Source organism: Formica exsecta, unplaced genomic scaffold (genome assembly GCF_003651465.1).
Source record: "Formica exsecta isolate Colony F162 unplaced genomic scaffold, ASM365146v1 scaffold13, whole genome shotgun sequence".
In the NCBI taxonomy this organism is placed as follows: domain Eukaryota; kingdom Metazoa; phylum Arthropoda; class Insecta; order Hymenoptera; family Formicidae; genus Formica; species Formica exsecta.
In genome coordinates, this window is record NW_021848632.1 from 570,151 (window position 1) to 585,399 (window position 15,249).

The window sequence follows — 15,249 nt, forward strand, 5'->3', positions numbered from 1 at the left end:
GAAAAAGTATAATTTTATTTTTAATATTATTTTAATATTTATATTTAATATAAAAGATCTCCCTATTTTCTTTAAAATTATATTCCCTTCAAATTCCTTGCAGAACGGAACGTTAAAAATAATCGACCGGAGGAAGCATATCTTCAAGTTGTCGCAGGGAGAATATATCGTGCCGGAGAAGATCGAAAATATCTATGTACGCAGCCAATATGTACAACAAGTATTCGTCCATGGAGAGTCATTGAAATCTTGTATCATAGCAATAGTAGTACCAGACGTAGACGTTATTAAGTGCTGGGCGGTAGAGAATGGCATACCCGGCACGTTCAGCGTCTTGTGCGCTAATCCGGAAGTCAAAAAACTAATCATGGATGATATGCTAACATGGGGAAAAGAAGCTGGTCTCAAGTCCTTCGAACAGGTAAATTATCGTTATTTATTCTTTCCTGTTCTCTTTTTTTTTTATTTTGGCGTTTCAAAGAGAGATTTTTTAGTCGCATTCTATTTTCTGGAAGATTTTATATATATAATTTTTCCCAGAAATCTTGTAAACGCGCCAAGAATAGAGAGGACACCTATCATTTCATTATTAGTCAGTATTCAACAAAAACAACATTTTTGAATGGCGTTAATCTGTCAGCAATAAATATTCTCTTGCCGTTCTTTCTCTCTCTAGAGACTTTTTTTAAAATAAAGTATTGATTATAAGGAGAGGGAAAAATGATATTTCTATCATAGCTCCAATCAATAAAAACAAAGTAAAGAGTAGAACAATCGAATAAATTTTAGGAATAGAAGATTAGAGATATAAAAGCGTGAACAAATATCGAATTACGGTTAAAGTATCTACAAAAGAATGTTGTGTATATACGAATATTTTAATTATATGTACATATATAAAATTAAAAATAAGAGTCAAGGTTTGAAAAGCTTAAATATGAAATTTGAAAATATGACGATAATTGGGAAAAATTTAATGAGAAATTTTTTAAATATTTTCATGTAGGTGAAAGATATTTATCTCCATCCAGACCCGTTCTCCGTGCAAAATGGGCTTCTAACACCAACGTTGAAATCGAAACGGCCTCAACTGAAAGCGTATTTCAAGCCACAGATAGAAGATCTCTATCAACAATTGGACTGACCAGATTGAGCGACCTCAGCATACTATCGCTCGCCCACACCAGCACTGACCGTAAAAAAAAACGATGATAGAGAAGGAAGCAAAGTCTTTCCTCGCCGCCGCTGCCTCTCTCATCAAACTATTGTCATCGAAAATATTCGTTAACCCTCGATACTTTTATTATATATCATTTTCACAGGTACATTAGAGGGTCGCAGACAAAAGCACCGTTTAGGCTAATTAAGATAAATAATAACATTAAAAATAATAAAAGGAGTTATTATTAGGCGCGTCTAGTTTCTCTCCTTCTTTCTCTCTCTTTCTCAATTACAAGCATCCTTTGATACTTTCGATGATGGATGTATGTACAACTCGATCCTTATTTACGTAATGTACTCGGCGACTGTTGTTATTCTCGTATAAGAGATAAATTATAGAATGCATTTTTTAATTAATAGAGTCCGTCAGTGAATTCGCTCGATTATGGCTCAAGTCAAGATTACAACAATTATAAGTAGTTGTTAATTCGAAGGGATAATATTTCAATATGTCCAATAGAATCGACGCGTCGAAAAAAACCTTGAATATTACTTAATAAATACATTTCTTGTTGGATATATATTTTGTGGTTCGGAGTATCTCTCGAAACATGAATGCAGGACAAGTGTTTACCACTGATCTTCCAGATCTGACGTTAAAGAGATAACAACGAAGCGGTTTTACGATTCTTTCCGCTATACGAAAATAATGCATTTGATAATTGTTTCATTGATGCTAATTGTCTTTGTGTCGCGCAGATAGGAAAGAATAGTGAAACCGCTTTATAAGATTTATCTTCCTACGAGAGAATGGGTCAATATTTTTTTATATAAGACTTTAAATAACACTGAATGGAATTTTTTGTTCTTGTTTGGTGATATTTTGCCAGTTTTGTACTCGTTTGCTATGTTGGTTTTCGTCTAAGAGATCAAGGTTCATTCAGTCGTCCAATGTTGATTGGATGAATTGATGAGAAAATATGTACATATAGCAAAGATCGTGTCTTGCAGCAAAATGTAACAAACAAGTACAAGATAGACGATATATATGATACATAGTTACTTAACCTCGCAATTTGATAGAAATAACATTGAAGTCTCTGATTTTAAATAAATATGATTTCCAAATCACATCTGGTGGATCTGGCCGAAGAGAATACATCTGTTTTTTTTTTTTTAACTCTTAGACTTAAAGCTATAATATATCACAATGCACGCAACAATTATAAGAACTAACGCTACTGCTGCTAAGATAATTCTCTGTTGAAGGCTCCGAAAGATCATTCCTGTTAATAATCGAGACCCACGCCCTAACTCCGCGTCCGTTTCGCGTAACTTGAAAACAAGGGATAACATTATTATGGACTAGCACACATTATTTTGTACTTTCTTTCATTGGCGCGATTTCATGCTTTATATAAGCTTTATAATTGTACAATTGACAAACTTACCCTCCCTCTGCTTCGTTGTATCGTTTCTCGCTGCTCGTGAAGTTCCTTTAACACCTGAGAGCCGATTTCCTCTGTTTCCAACGCCATACGGTAACCATTTTGTAACGTGCGCCCCGATCGTTCTACCCTCTCGGATGCATCCAACAGTCTTTTTCTTTGGTCTTCTGTTACATTGTTGTCCCATGATTCATCCACTGTGATCTCTGTAATGTCCTCTTTTGGTTTTCTCGCCGTTTGAAACTCTTGCGTTAAGCGTTTCAATTCTGCTCTGTGACTCTCTACACGACCGCGCAGGCGATCGCGAGCAGTTCCATTTATCCCACGAACCTCCAGCTCCATTTGCTCCAGCTGCAAATTAAATAGGCTCTGATCTGGCAAATATTTTGTAATAAAATATTGCAAATGAAAATATGAAAAAAAGATAAAACATATTTAGACATATAATTGTTCCTGATTTTATTAGTCTATTTATAGCCTATCCTAATTTTTATCTTAATTTTGTTACTTCAATTAAAATCGATTTTTCTTTAATCCAAATTTAACTAATTAACCTATACTTTTTTTCATATACTTTTTTGATATTTTTATAATTTCAAACATTTCTATAAAAATTTATCCATAGGTACAATTCTCTATAAGTTTATTTATAAAGCGGAGAAAGAAGTTTTGTCAATTTATGTATTTTAAAAGCTGAAAATTCCAAGGTTTTCAATCAATAAACTCATAAACAATTCAATATATTTTTGTTAAAAAAAAAAAAATAGATTTCCAAATTGAAAACTTATATATATAAAAAGAAATGTAAATTAATACAATTATAAAGTTTTTGCAGCCTGCTGAAAAATTCTTTTAACTACTCTGTGTATCATATATGAGAAATAACACTTGTAACCTCATTTAGAATTTAAATTATTCATATAGAATACATTATCTCTTCAATCATAAACATTATGTAAATCAGCTTTTCAACAATACATAGTCGACCCATTGAACGCAAAAGTATCCACTGTTATATACATACTTTTTACTATGTATCACGTCAATTCCTTATAAAAAAAGTATATGTAAATTATAAAATATGAAATAATTTTCTAACCCTACACAACACACTATACATCTTTCGATAATTGGCAAAGTGAGATCTCCAAGGACCTCACCTTGACATTGTAATGTAAGAGAGAACATAAATTCAATTACCAGTTCTTGAGCTTCTTCAATTTGCCGGTCGACATCCTGAATAAAGGCCCTTTTCTCACCTGTAAATTACGTCACGTGTATCGATTATCGTTCTTAAAGGCCGATTGTGCGTAATGATTGTTTTGCGCGTCGAACACGTAATAAATTTCGATCATTATAACGTATTTAATCGCGTTTCGATGATTTCTTACCGCCACTCTGGATCCTAATCCGACCGATTTTTGCGGTAATGTCAGCTGTCAGAACGGCGTACTGCTGTTCGTAGTTGTCGATGAGCGACGCCATCTTGGACACGAGTGTGTATCATCGACTACCAACGCGAATCAAATGGCGATTCCGACTGCGCGACAAAGGCAATATCGCAACGGAGAAGACCGATTAAAATAGGGATAATAATCTTTTGTCCGTGTATCTCCATTTCTTGCACGGAACTCATTAACGTGTAAAAAATATTTTAATCTATTTTTTCAGAATACATTTACGCGCAAACAGGGTATTAAATCAAATCACTCTGGAAATCGATAAAAAGTAAAAGGCCAAACGTCAAGATCATAAAATGTATTTCTAAGCTTATATTTCTTGCGAGCTTGTTTTTCTAATCTAATATAATCTATTTCTATTTTAAGAGCCGAAAGTCCTAGCAATATATTTAACTTTAATTGCAACTTCTCCAACATGTCATATACAATAGTTATAAAAATTTATTTTTGTGCACGTTGATCTCGAAAACGAAGTTAACGCGCGAAATCGGGATTAAAGAGAACAGACTTATCTGGATTTTAAAAGGGTAGAGAGTAATTAAATATTGCTTGCGGAATTTTAGAAATTTGGCCACGACAGCGACACGTCGAATGATTAGCGCACCAATCGCGGCGGAAATCTCGCGCGTTCGGCCAATCGTCGAAGATTGGACCGGCGTGCGCCGACCGGCTTCCGCCGGAGCAACGAGCAGTCGGCTGACAACCACCGACCACCACGATCGTCGACAATCGCGATGAAGATGGCTGCCGAGGTGAGGTGGCTTTTGGCTTTTCTAGTATCGTTCGCCGTCCCGTCCACCCGTGGCGAGACGCCGCATCGAAAATTCGAATACAAGTACTCGTTCAAGCCACCGTATCTCGCGCAAAAGGATGGCAGCGTACCGTTCTGGGAATACGGCGGAAGTGAGTACGCGATCGTCGTATAATATAACCTAATCAAGACCGACACCTGTCGCTCCGACGACGTTCCGTATGTTGTACTCGTGCGACGTCAATTTACGTCGAGAAGATACGTCGCATTCTTTTCTTCTTTTTTTCTCGAGCTCCGAGACGAGCGCCGCTTTGATCTCGATCTCCTTGATACATAAACAAGGAACGCACCGATTGCTCCGAAAGAGATCAAAACACTGATGACGTGTGTACCCGTTTCTCTCGCGTGCGTACAAAAAATAATATAAAAATAATGTTTGATGACTAATGCGAAATCGTATTGATCTAATCCATACGTATAATTAGATGTTTTTGAGATATTCGTTAATAATGAACGACAGTTTACTTCTTAATAGCTTTTCAATTGGATAATAATTTAATGAAACTGGAATTTTTTGTTATAAAAAAGATTACTTTAAATGAAAGAAATGAAAATATATATACATATATTATAAAGCATCGTTTAGTGTTAAGACAGATATATTTTCTTATATATCTAAAAAAATATTTATTATTGAAAAATTGCTAAATGTATTGAATTTAATTCAACATATGTTTTACTTGTTTTATCAAAACCACTTATTACTCATATGTAATTCTAGATACAATATACATCTGTATATATAAAAAAAAAAGATATATACATAATATATTTTATGTAAATGTATGTAATATATCTAATCAATAATTAAAAAAAAAGAGATACATGTATTTATATTTTAAATTACAGATACTATTGCTAGTGCAGAAAATGTCAGAGTAGCGCCCTCACTTAAAAGTCAAAAAGGTTTGTATATATATATTTATGTATTACAAATTTGTCAATATTAATTTAAAATTTTTTATGAGGATGAAAACATTATTAAGAAAAGCTTATATATCTAAAAAAATATTTATTATTGAAAAATTGCTAAATGTATTGAATTTAATTCAACATATGTTTTACTTGTTTTATCAAAACCACTTATTACTCATATATAATTCTAGATACAATATACATCTGTATATATAAAAAAAAAGATATATACATAATATATTTTATGTAAATGTATGTAATATATCTAATCAATAATTAAAAAAAAAGAGATACATGTATTTATATTTTAAATTACAGATACTATTGCTAGTGCAGAAAATGTCAGAGTAGCGCCCTCACTTAAAAGTCAAAAAGGTTTGTATATATATATTTATGTATTACAAATTTGTCAATATTAATTTAAAATTTTTTATGAGGATGAAAACATTATTAAGAAAAGCTTTAACATTATTGTATGAGAAAAAATCTTAAATTTTACTACCATAAAGAAGCTTAAATACTTTAAATATAATAATTTTAATTTTTAATATATATAATTAAATTTAACTTCAAATTAAAATTGATATTTACAACAATCTTGTAAGAAACTTAAAAAATACTGCATTTAGGTGCAATATGGTCGAAGCAGCCAACAACTTTCGACTGGTGGGAGGTAGACTTGGTATTTCGTATAAGTGGACGGTCAAGGATAGGAGCGGATGGTTTAGCATTTTGGTACACAACTGCCCAAGGCGCCTACAACGGCACCGTTTTCGGCAGTTCGGATCTTTGGACAGGCCTGGGAATTTTCTTTGATTCATTTGATAATGACAATAAGCACAATAATCCATATATCATGGCTGTTATCAACGATGGCACAAAGATCTTTGATCATCAAAAGTGAATTATATTTTACTTAATTAAGCTTGCACATGTGACATGTTCAAAATTTATTTTATATAATTCTGTTTTTTCTTGTTAAATAGTGACGGTTCTACGCAACAATCGGCAGGCTGTTTGCGAGATTTCCGCAATAAACCTTATGCCACGCGTGCACGGATAGAGTATTATAAGAATACATTAACAGTGAGTGTACTCGAAAAGTTTTTAATACTTTTTACACTTTATTTCAACTATTTGTCCGATTTGTGTATTTTTGTTCTAGTTAATGTTTCATAATGGCATGACAAACAATGATCAAGATTATGAAATGTGTTTTCGAATTGATAACGTTGTATTACCGAAAAATGGATACTTTGGAATTTCCGCTGCTACTGGTATGTTATATAAAAAAATGTTGAGACACCTGCGAGCGAGAATACATATAGTTATTTTATACTGTATCCTTTTCATGCATTTCTGTCTATTTAGGTGGCCTGGCCGATGATCATGATATCTTACATTTCCTAACCCTCTCTTTGTATCCTCCCGGACAGTTACCAGTAGATGATCATAAAGTTTCTTTAGAGGAACAGGCCAAACTTCAACAGGAATACTTGGACTACCAAAAGAAACTAGATGAACAGAAAGAGGAATATCGCAAGTAGGTATACACTTACTTCTATGATACAATATCGCATTGCATAAACCTCAACATTGATGTTATTTTAACAGAGAACATCCAGATAAATTTCGGAAACAAGAATATGAAGAATATTATGAAACAGAGAGTCAGAAAGAATTACGGCAGATATTTAATGGACAGAGTCAGATGTTTGATGCCTTGCGTGAACTTAACAGAAAATTAGATGAAATTGTTGGAAGACAAGAGAGAGCATTGAGTTTGATATCACAAGTTCAAGCGGGTCAAGCAGGTAAATCGCTTATTATAATTACATTGTTACTATAATTTAGATCAATATATAAAATATATTAATAAATTTGATTTAAATTTATTTGTTAGGTATACAGGTTGTAAATGGCCAACCAGGACAGCAGCCTGTGCTGGTTGACACCATACGTCGGCACGAGGTCGATTCTGTGCTAAATAATCAAAATATTATATTAAATACGGCCAAGGAGATTAAATCCTTTATGGGAGAACTTCATAGCAAGACTGAATCCATTCTTAACAATCAAGCACGTGCTCCGACGGCACAGGTTCATATTGTTTATTTGTACCCTAAAAATAACGATAAAATGCCATAAAGAACTCTCTTATGATATTAATAAAAATAATCGTACAGGTGCAGCCAATGGGATATGATCATCAGTCATTAATGTCGGAGATACGAGACGGACTGAATACATTGAAAAAAGATATTAAAACCACGGGAAGCGCGGATTGCCCTAATTGTCTATCAGTCGGCATGTTCTTGCTATTCATCGCAATACAAATGATAATATTATTGGTGTATAGTATTTACCGGTAATTATATATTATAGAGTCTTATTGCATGCAAAGAGATAGATATATAATACTAATCCTATTTTTGTTCTACAGGGACAATAAAGAAGCGCAGATGAAGAAACTCTACTAATATACACATCGTTTGTGGTCGAACTTTACAATACATTCTCGTTTGTGAATTATGTGACTCAATATTTTTATTACTCGTTATTCATATCCGCGACGTGTCTCGATATTTGTAATAAATACATCCTTCGTCTTTGTCAGATTAATCTGAAATTATGCAATAGGATATTGCCCCACGAGGACACAAAGACATCTCACATCGATGTGAGACACCGTTTTAAATAGTTACATTTAAACGGGAAGCCATCACCCGCACATATAACAATGATGTATATTGTGATCATTGTATTTTGGCAGAATGCGTTTGGATGAATGGAGGAATAATTACAGAGCTAAAAGCTATTTATGAGTAGATCTTACAAGAGTTATTAAAGATGTTCCACGAGATTTTTTCTTGTATATCGTTAAATATATATATTTTTTTACTGTCGAGATCGCATCGTCAGCATGTTTATCATTACACATACATCGCTTTCAAATTTCATTCCTAATAGCTGTATCAATTATTGGTCTCTTGTGCAACTTCTTGCATGTAAATCTTTGTACGATATTTTATATTACGCATTTAGTACTTGAATATATGATTTATGATTTATGTTATTTGTAAGAACTGTTTGAGATTGATATTTGGCTGCGCCATTTGTTGCAGTGAAGAATTATATGGCAAATCTTGCAACCATTATACAGTAATGTGATTGTTCGATTATTGCATCAGAGGTTGTAGAATGACAATGTGCATACGAATGTGTATCTGTGTATACTCTACAATTTATCTTGTCACGTCGTAAGGTTGATCGTATACGACGGCTGCGTTTTTGAAGCTATAATAAGAACTCTGAGTACTGTATGTATTGTATGTGTGCAAGATGCATGAATAGTAGTAGTAGTAGTAGTATACAGGAAAATGGGAATTTATAAGTTTGTTATTCTCCTCATTGCATTTGTAAAAGTTTATTGAATATTGTAAAGATGATTTATCTAATAATGAAAATACAAAGATACAAAAACGAGAAAGTCTTTTAAAATATTATGTAAATATATATTAAAATATTTCTATTCTCTTACATGCGTGTACACAATCTGATTTTTAATATAACTGAAAAGTTGTTACTACTAACATTACTTATTTATTTAATTATATTTATATTTGTTCTGTTTTTTGATTTAATTTAATATGTAATTTAATAACTACAATCGAACTACCCTCTCTCTATATCATTATGTGTTAAATTGTTATTATTTAAATAATTACAATTAAAATTGACTATAACTTTTTTAACTTTATCTAAGATAAAATATTTGAAAATAGAAGATTTAGTTTAGAAAAGTTCAACTGTACTCTCAAAAAATTATTAAAAGGCATTAAGAGCATATATTAGAACATTCTAATCCAGACAGCACACAATATTTATGATAAATATTCATAAATATTTTTTATATTTTATATAATATTTATGATAAGTAAAAGATAAATATTTTGTACATATTTTATAAATATTTTGCTGTCTAGAAATTAGTATTAATTTATTATTATTTCTTTATTGTAACGTTATTAGACGTAATAACTATAAAAATTATAGAAGAAATCTTTTTTTTGTATTATACATATCTTGCGAAAAACTTCAAAAAAAAAAAAAAAAAAATATCTGTTTATCCTATTCAATTATTGATTCTAAAGTAAAAACGAAGAAAGCGTTTGCAGCGGAAACTGGACCATTCCCATGTCTATTTGTGGCTGCGGTCGAGAAAACGCTAGAAATGCTTCGAAGCGTTTGATTGACCAATCAGGACACAAAGAATAAAGATTTTTTTATTCTGATTGGTTAATGCAATGCTTTGAAGCATTTCTAGTGTCTTCCTGACCGCAGCCTGTGACTCGCATTTCTTCCAATAGATGCGCTTACCGGAATAACACGTGGCTCCGTCTAGGAAACGATATTCACCAACCTTTACGCTGCCGTTCGCTTCACGGTAAGATTCCAATATGATAAACAATTTAATATAATCGAGGAAATCCGATTAATATAATAAAAATTAATTGAATTTTATATACAAATATCATATAATGTAAGCTTAATTTGTAAGGCCAACTCTATATTTTCGTGGAATCAAACGTTAATTTTATTTTATTATCAAATATATGTATGGTTTCGAGATCTTGGTTAAACATATAAAACTTATCTTTTTCGAATTTTGTAGAAATTAATTTATATAGAGATTTTATTCTTTTTAATAAATTATAGCTACGTCTTATATTTTACTTTTATATACTTATATTTTCAATGTGAGAAAAGCATATGATATAACCTCTAAATCGTAACGTTACTATCTGTGGTTAGATTTTGTGGTAGCATGCTATGTGGTATTGCTATCGTCTCGTTTTTTACATGCGTCAATCGAGAGATTCTATTTTAGATAATATTTATAATTACTCTTATTTTCACGCTCAATAAAGCTATTAATATATGTAAGCGTGAAAAAATATATATATATCTAGTTTACATGTACTTAAGTGTATTATAGTTATATTATATTGTTTTTATTGATTAAATCTAAAAAAAATTTTACAGATGGCAGATACAAAAGTGCAAACTCCAGAGAAAAAGGCTGAACCTGCTGCGGCCAAAAAGGACGCAAAAAGCAAGGGAAAGCCTTCAAGAGGAAAACCAAGAAATTATGATTTAGGAAATGGTGTTTATAGATTCAGTCGTACACGTATGTACCACAAAAAGGCAATCTATAAATTCCTGGGTAAGAAGAGTGCGAAAAAGGTACATGATTTTATTTATTATTTATTATTTCATCATTAAGTTAAAAGAAATCTTTTAGATAATCTTTTAGAACTATTTTTCATTAAATTTGATTAAAGATTTTATTTTAATTTCAAATAATGAAATACAAATATAGTTTGTATGTTGATGAATGTATTGTTGCAGCCCAAGCCATCGACACCATTGACTATCGAAAAGAAGATTGGCGGTGATAAAAATGGAGAGAAACGTATCGTACTTTTGAAGAAGAGGCGTGCAAGCTATCCTACTGCTGACCCAGTTACTGTGCACCATTCTAAAAAATGTTTCCATGAACATCGTCGTTATTTACGGCCTACTTTGACTCCTGGAACAGTCTGCATTCTGTTAGCTGGACTTCACAAAGGAAAAAGAGTTGTCTTCTTAAAACAACTGAAGAGTTGGTTACAGGTATGTTAGGTTACAAATTTAAATTTTACAACATTTGGTAGTGCTTGATCTATTCAATATTTAATATAGTTTAATCTGTTAATAAAAGCTATTAAGACAAACTTAATTATAATTTATAATTGTTAACAAACAGGACCATTCCTGATCAATGCCTGCCCCTTGCGAAGAGTCAGCCAGAATTATGTGATTGCCACCTCTACAAAGTTGGATTTCTCTGGCATTCAATTACCCAAGCGTATAAATGATGATTACTTCAAGAGGAAACGTGACAAGCGTGCCAAGAAAGAGGAGGGTGATATTTTCAGCAAAAAGAAGGAGGAGTACAAACCAAGCGATCAGAGGAAAGCTGATCAGAAAATAGTTGACAAGCTAGTGATTGATGCCATCAAGAAGCACCCAGATAAAAAATTGTTGTTTACTTATCTGTCAGCAATGTTTGGTTTGCGAAGCAGTCAGTATCCACACCGAATGAAATTTTAATTCACTGCTTTGAATTTTTCAAAGAAATAAAAATAAAATCTCAAATGTTCATCTTTTATTCTTCCTCCTTTACAATATATAATATCCTATGTTATAATTTTTTTACTTTTGAGTCATGAAGATTATTCTATATAGTATCATATCTTGATAGTTTTAACTTTGAAAATGATCAGATTACAATGCAGATGAATTAAAGAAATAAATTTAGTTAATTGTAACTGGCTAGAAACTTTTAAAAGATAAAGGCGAATTTAGTTAAAGTTGTATAATGCATAATATAGAAACAGTTTATTTTTATTTTTCTAAACTTATTTTATTATAATCAGATATGTCGATAATTGTCAATATCATATACATTCTATACTAGACTGAGTATGATTTTGAACAATTTATTCAAAATTAGAAATTAAATTCTCAAACCTAATTAATATGCATAAATATACCCAGATAGCCAAGTCTGTTCGAACAGATTTTGCCAAACGTCTGCTACAAATTTTTGTCAGCAGATTTCTGATTAAATTTGTTGCCAATCTGCGCGCATGCTGCTAGCATTTTGCTATCTGGGGAGTTGAAATAATACAATTTTTCTCTCTTTTTCTGTAATAATGCTAGCATACGATATATAAAATGTAAGACATGCAAATTTTTGCATTTTTATTTAAATATCTTTAGCGATATAATATATGATTCGAAATATTGACGATCTTAAATATGTATATTGTAATAGCATTATATAATTATATTTACAATTTAGATAAAAAGAAAAAGAAATTATTCAAATTAGCATAAGACGCTATAATTCATTTTATAAGCTAATACAATTATACATTTTTGTCTTTGCTTTAATTAATTTTCGTCTATCTTTAAAATAACACAACAGTTTTCAAATAATTAAAAAATTAATTAACATTAACTAAAATTTAATTTATTTTTATCTTTTCTTAATTATATTAAAGAAAATATTATATTATAAAAAATAAGTTAAACATCGGTTAATTTTAATGCTGTTATTCCTTTTGGAAACGCCGCTACCTTGTAAAATAATGTGCCAAAACCTTATTACTTCTCACATATCTCGTTCATATTTGCTAAAAATAAAAGTTCAAGAGAAAGATAAGTACTGAAATAAAAATCGTGATCCTAATATAGACAAGCTTATGTTGATGATTTGTTTAATCTATCCAACGAATAAAGGAAAAGATAATTGGTTGAATTTCTACGATAAAATCATTGAGAGATAAAGATAAGAAAGTGAAAAGAAGTGATTACTGAGTAGTCCTTGAGTTTCTATAAAATAGTCCTTTCATTTCTTAACAATAAGTTGAAGAAGATACATAATAAAAACGACCGACAATATTTAAAAATTAACTGTGTTAATAAACAGTAATAAAATCTTTTAAAACTGCAACCCAATCCGGAAATGTCCGTTTTCTCGTTATACATAACAATAAAGTTGAATCAGAAGCATTAAAAAGCTTTGAAAATTATTTGGTAAATACTCAATGGCCTAATTCACAATTCAGCAATTTTCGTGCAAAATATTTAACTATAAATATTTTATTAACCGTAATCGACACAACAAACTTCTTTTGGAGGCTACAGTTTTTAACAACATACTTTAAGATTGATTGCAATAAAACTCCTGAAATATCTGATATTATAATATTATTTGCTTTCATGATTGTTTTATTGTACGTTTATATTTTCTTCTTGCAATCATAAATAATACATATATGTATAATTAATTTCAATCATATTATTATTTAAATAATATCAGAATAATTATAATTGCAAGCAAAAAATATATAAACGTGTAATAAAACATCATCATGAAAATAAACGTATAATAAAATATTATTAAGAAGTAAAACATATTGGAAACAGCTGTAACGTAGTTTTAATAAATATGTGCATTTTTCTCTTTTTTCCTTATTTATTCATCAATTATCAATTTCCGATATTTATTTCATAATTATTATTACAATCGATTTGTCAATTCCGTAATAAGTTCTTCATTTCATTTAAAGCACGTAAAATACACAATTAAGCAATAAAAAAATACATGAAAAATACACAATTGTGCAATAAAAAAAATTATATGGAGCTCTGATGTATTAGCCGCTGACACGGCAATCTAATAAGTGGAAATTCTCAGTCCGAATACATTACTCAAGGCCGATGAGTATTATGTAAATAAAAAGAGAAAACGCAAGTTTCGAGTAAATTTTGAAATGAAGAATATTGTAGTTAGCCATATCTTTCCGAAGCGACAAAAATCATCCGAAGCGAGAAAAATCATCATTCTTATTGGAGACAGCATATCCTGATGATCGGTGCAACGAAAAAAAACCGACACGTGAAAAACAACTTCTCAGCGGTTTGTTAATGGTACGTATTACCGAATTACAAAAGAATTATGTAAGTTCATGATATCAAAGAAATGTCAAAGAATGATCGAGGAGATATGTATCTAAAAAGAATGTGAGAAAATTGACAACAAGTATATTGTGCACGTATTATGTACGTTTTAAAAACAGCATTACGGTACATAATATTTATCTGTATATGTTGCCGTAAATTTGACTAATTTGGAAATTATATATAATTACCGGCAATTATACATAATAATAAATTTGGTAAATTTAATTAAATATTGTGTTATATATAAATATTATGATATATAATTATAATTTTTTAAATAAACTTTAATGTAAAATTATTGGTAAAAATAATTATTTCAATAAAATTGATCACATTAACCATCTGTATTGGTACTTATATATAATTGCTGCTAATTATGCACAATAACCAAAATTAATATTTACTGTAGCATATATATTTTTCATAATTTAAATTACTTTTGTGAACAAAAGTACGACTGTTTCATATGATTCTGAATAAGTATTTGTTAGAAGACGGGAAGTCATATATATTCATGTATATTCATGTATATTCATCTGAAAGTCTATGACGAAGAAAGAATGCGGAGGTGTGTTTTAGAATTACATGTACATATGTATATATGCTATCTACACTAAAGAGAATCAACTTTTTTTCTGTAATATTTAAATATATCTTCCAGTTAATAACTTTTGTGCTAAACTGCATTCTTTTGTGCAATAATAAAAAAGATCGCTTGACCGTACGTCATGGAATTTCTTTTTATATATAAATATAAGTTTTTTAAATAAATTATAATTTTCTGTAAATATCTTCCAGTTAATAACTTTTGTGCTAAACTGCATTCTTTTGTGCAATAATAAAAACGATCGCTTGACCGTACGTCATGTACGTCATG

At 30.7% G+C, this 15,249-nt stretch overlaps 5 protein-coding genes across 8 annotated transcripts in view; 4 read left to right on the top strand and 1 right to left on the bottom strand.

The window, feature by feature from the left end:
- LOC115245760 (long-chain-fatty-acid--CoA ligase 1) overlaps nt 1-1,409 on the top strand; it is a 19,211-nt gene extending 17,802 nt beyond the window's left edge. For all 3 annotated transcript variants that reach the window (XM_029824225.1, XM_029824226.1, XM_029824227.1), the window contains 2 exons: nt 104-421; nt 1,007-1,409. In XM_029824225.1, the coding sequence (XP_029680085.1) occupies nt 104-421; nt 1,007-1,144 (456 nt within the window). In that variant the 3' untranslated portion in view covers nt 1,145-1,409. The remainder of the gene's footprint in view (nt 1-103; nt 422-1,006) is intronic.
- LOC115245764 (vesicle transport through interaction with t-SNAREs homolog 1A) lies at nt 1,285-4,156 on the bottom strand. The gene is made up of 4 exons (XM_029824232.1): nt 4,001-4,156; nt 3,810-3,868; nt 2,613-2,960; nt 1,285-2,496 (listed from the first exon to the last, which is right to left on the bottom strand). Exons 1-4 carry the CDS (start codon nt 4,092-4,094, stop codon nt 2,338-2,340), a joined length of 660 nt encoding a protein of 219 aa, XP_029680092.1. The 5' UTR covers nt 4,095-4,156; the 3' UTR covers nt 1,285-2,337.
- A 588-nt stretch (nt 4,157-4,744) lies between these two features.
- On the top strand, nt 4,745-9,281 carry LOC115245761 (protein ERGIC-53). Its single transcript, XM_029824229.1, has 10 exons — nt 4,745-4,972; nt 5,730-5,786; nt 6,425-6,695; nt 6,782-6,881; nt 6,961-7,072; nt 7,167-7,338; nt 7,410-7,609; nt 7,699-7,895; nt 7,982-8,163; nt 8,239-9,281. The coding sequence occupies exons 1-10, from the start codon at nt 4,804-4,806 to the stop codon at nt 8,273-8,275; spliced, it is 1,497 nt and encodes a 498-aa protein (XP_029680089.1). The 5' UTR covers nt 4,745-4,803; the 3' UTR covers nt 8,276-9,281.
- An 867-nt stretch (nt 9,282-10,148) lies between these two features.
- LOC115245753 (60S ribosomal protein L6) lies at nt 10,149-11,977 on the top strand. The gene is given in 4 exon segments (XM_029824216.1): nt 10,149-10,242; nt 10,842-11,042; nt 11,208-11,471; nt 11,568-11,977. Coding segments are annotated over 3 exon segments (849 nt in total). The 5' UTR covers nt 10,149-10,242; the 3' UTR covers nt 11,952-11,977.
- A 2,350-nt stretch (nt 11,978-14,327) lies between these two features.
- LOC115245755 (glucose dehydrogenase [FAD, quinone]-like) overlaps nt 14,328-15,249 on the top strand; it is an 8,182-nt gene continuing 7,260 nt past the window's right edge. For both annotated transcript variants that reach the window (XM_029824219.1, XM_029824220.1), the window contains exon 1: nt 14,328-14,339. In XM_029824219.1, coding sequence (XP_029680079.1) covers nt 14,337-14,339 — 3 coding nt within the window. In that variant the 5' untranslated portion in view covers nt 14,328-14,336. The remainder of the gene's footprint in view (nt 14,340-15,249) is intronic.

Bases quoted from the DNA above. Each gene is read 5' to 3' on its own strand.
- LOC115245764 (XM_029824232.1), bottom strand. From the start codon at position 4,094: ATGGCGTCGCTCATCGACAACTACGAACAGCAGTACGCCGTTCTGACA. The intron at 3,869-4,000 runs GTAAGAAATCAT...CGTAATTTACAG, and splicing joins GATTAGGATCCAGAGTGGCG to GTGAGAAAAGGGCCTTTATT. The intron at 2,961-3,809 runs GTAATTGAATTT...TTTAATTTGCAG, and splicing joins TTGAAGAAGCTCAAGAACTG to CTGGAGCAAATGGAGCTGGA.
- LOC115245761 (XM_029824229.1), top strand. From the start codon at position 4,804: ATGAAGATGGCTGCCGAGGTGAGGTGGCTTTTGGCTTTTCTAGTATCG. The intron at 6,882-6,960 runs GTGAGTGTACTC...TTTTTGTTCTAG, and splicing joins ATTATAAGAATACATTAACA to TTAATGTTTCATAATGGCAT. The intron at 7,073-7,166 runs GTATGTTATATA...CTGTCTATTTAG, and splicing joins TGGAATTTCCGCTGCTACTG to GTGGCCTGGCCGATGATCAT.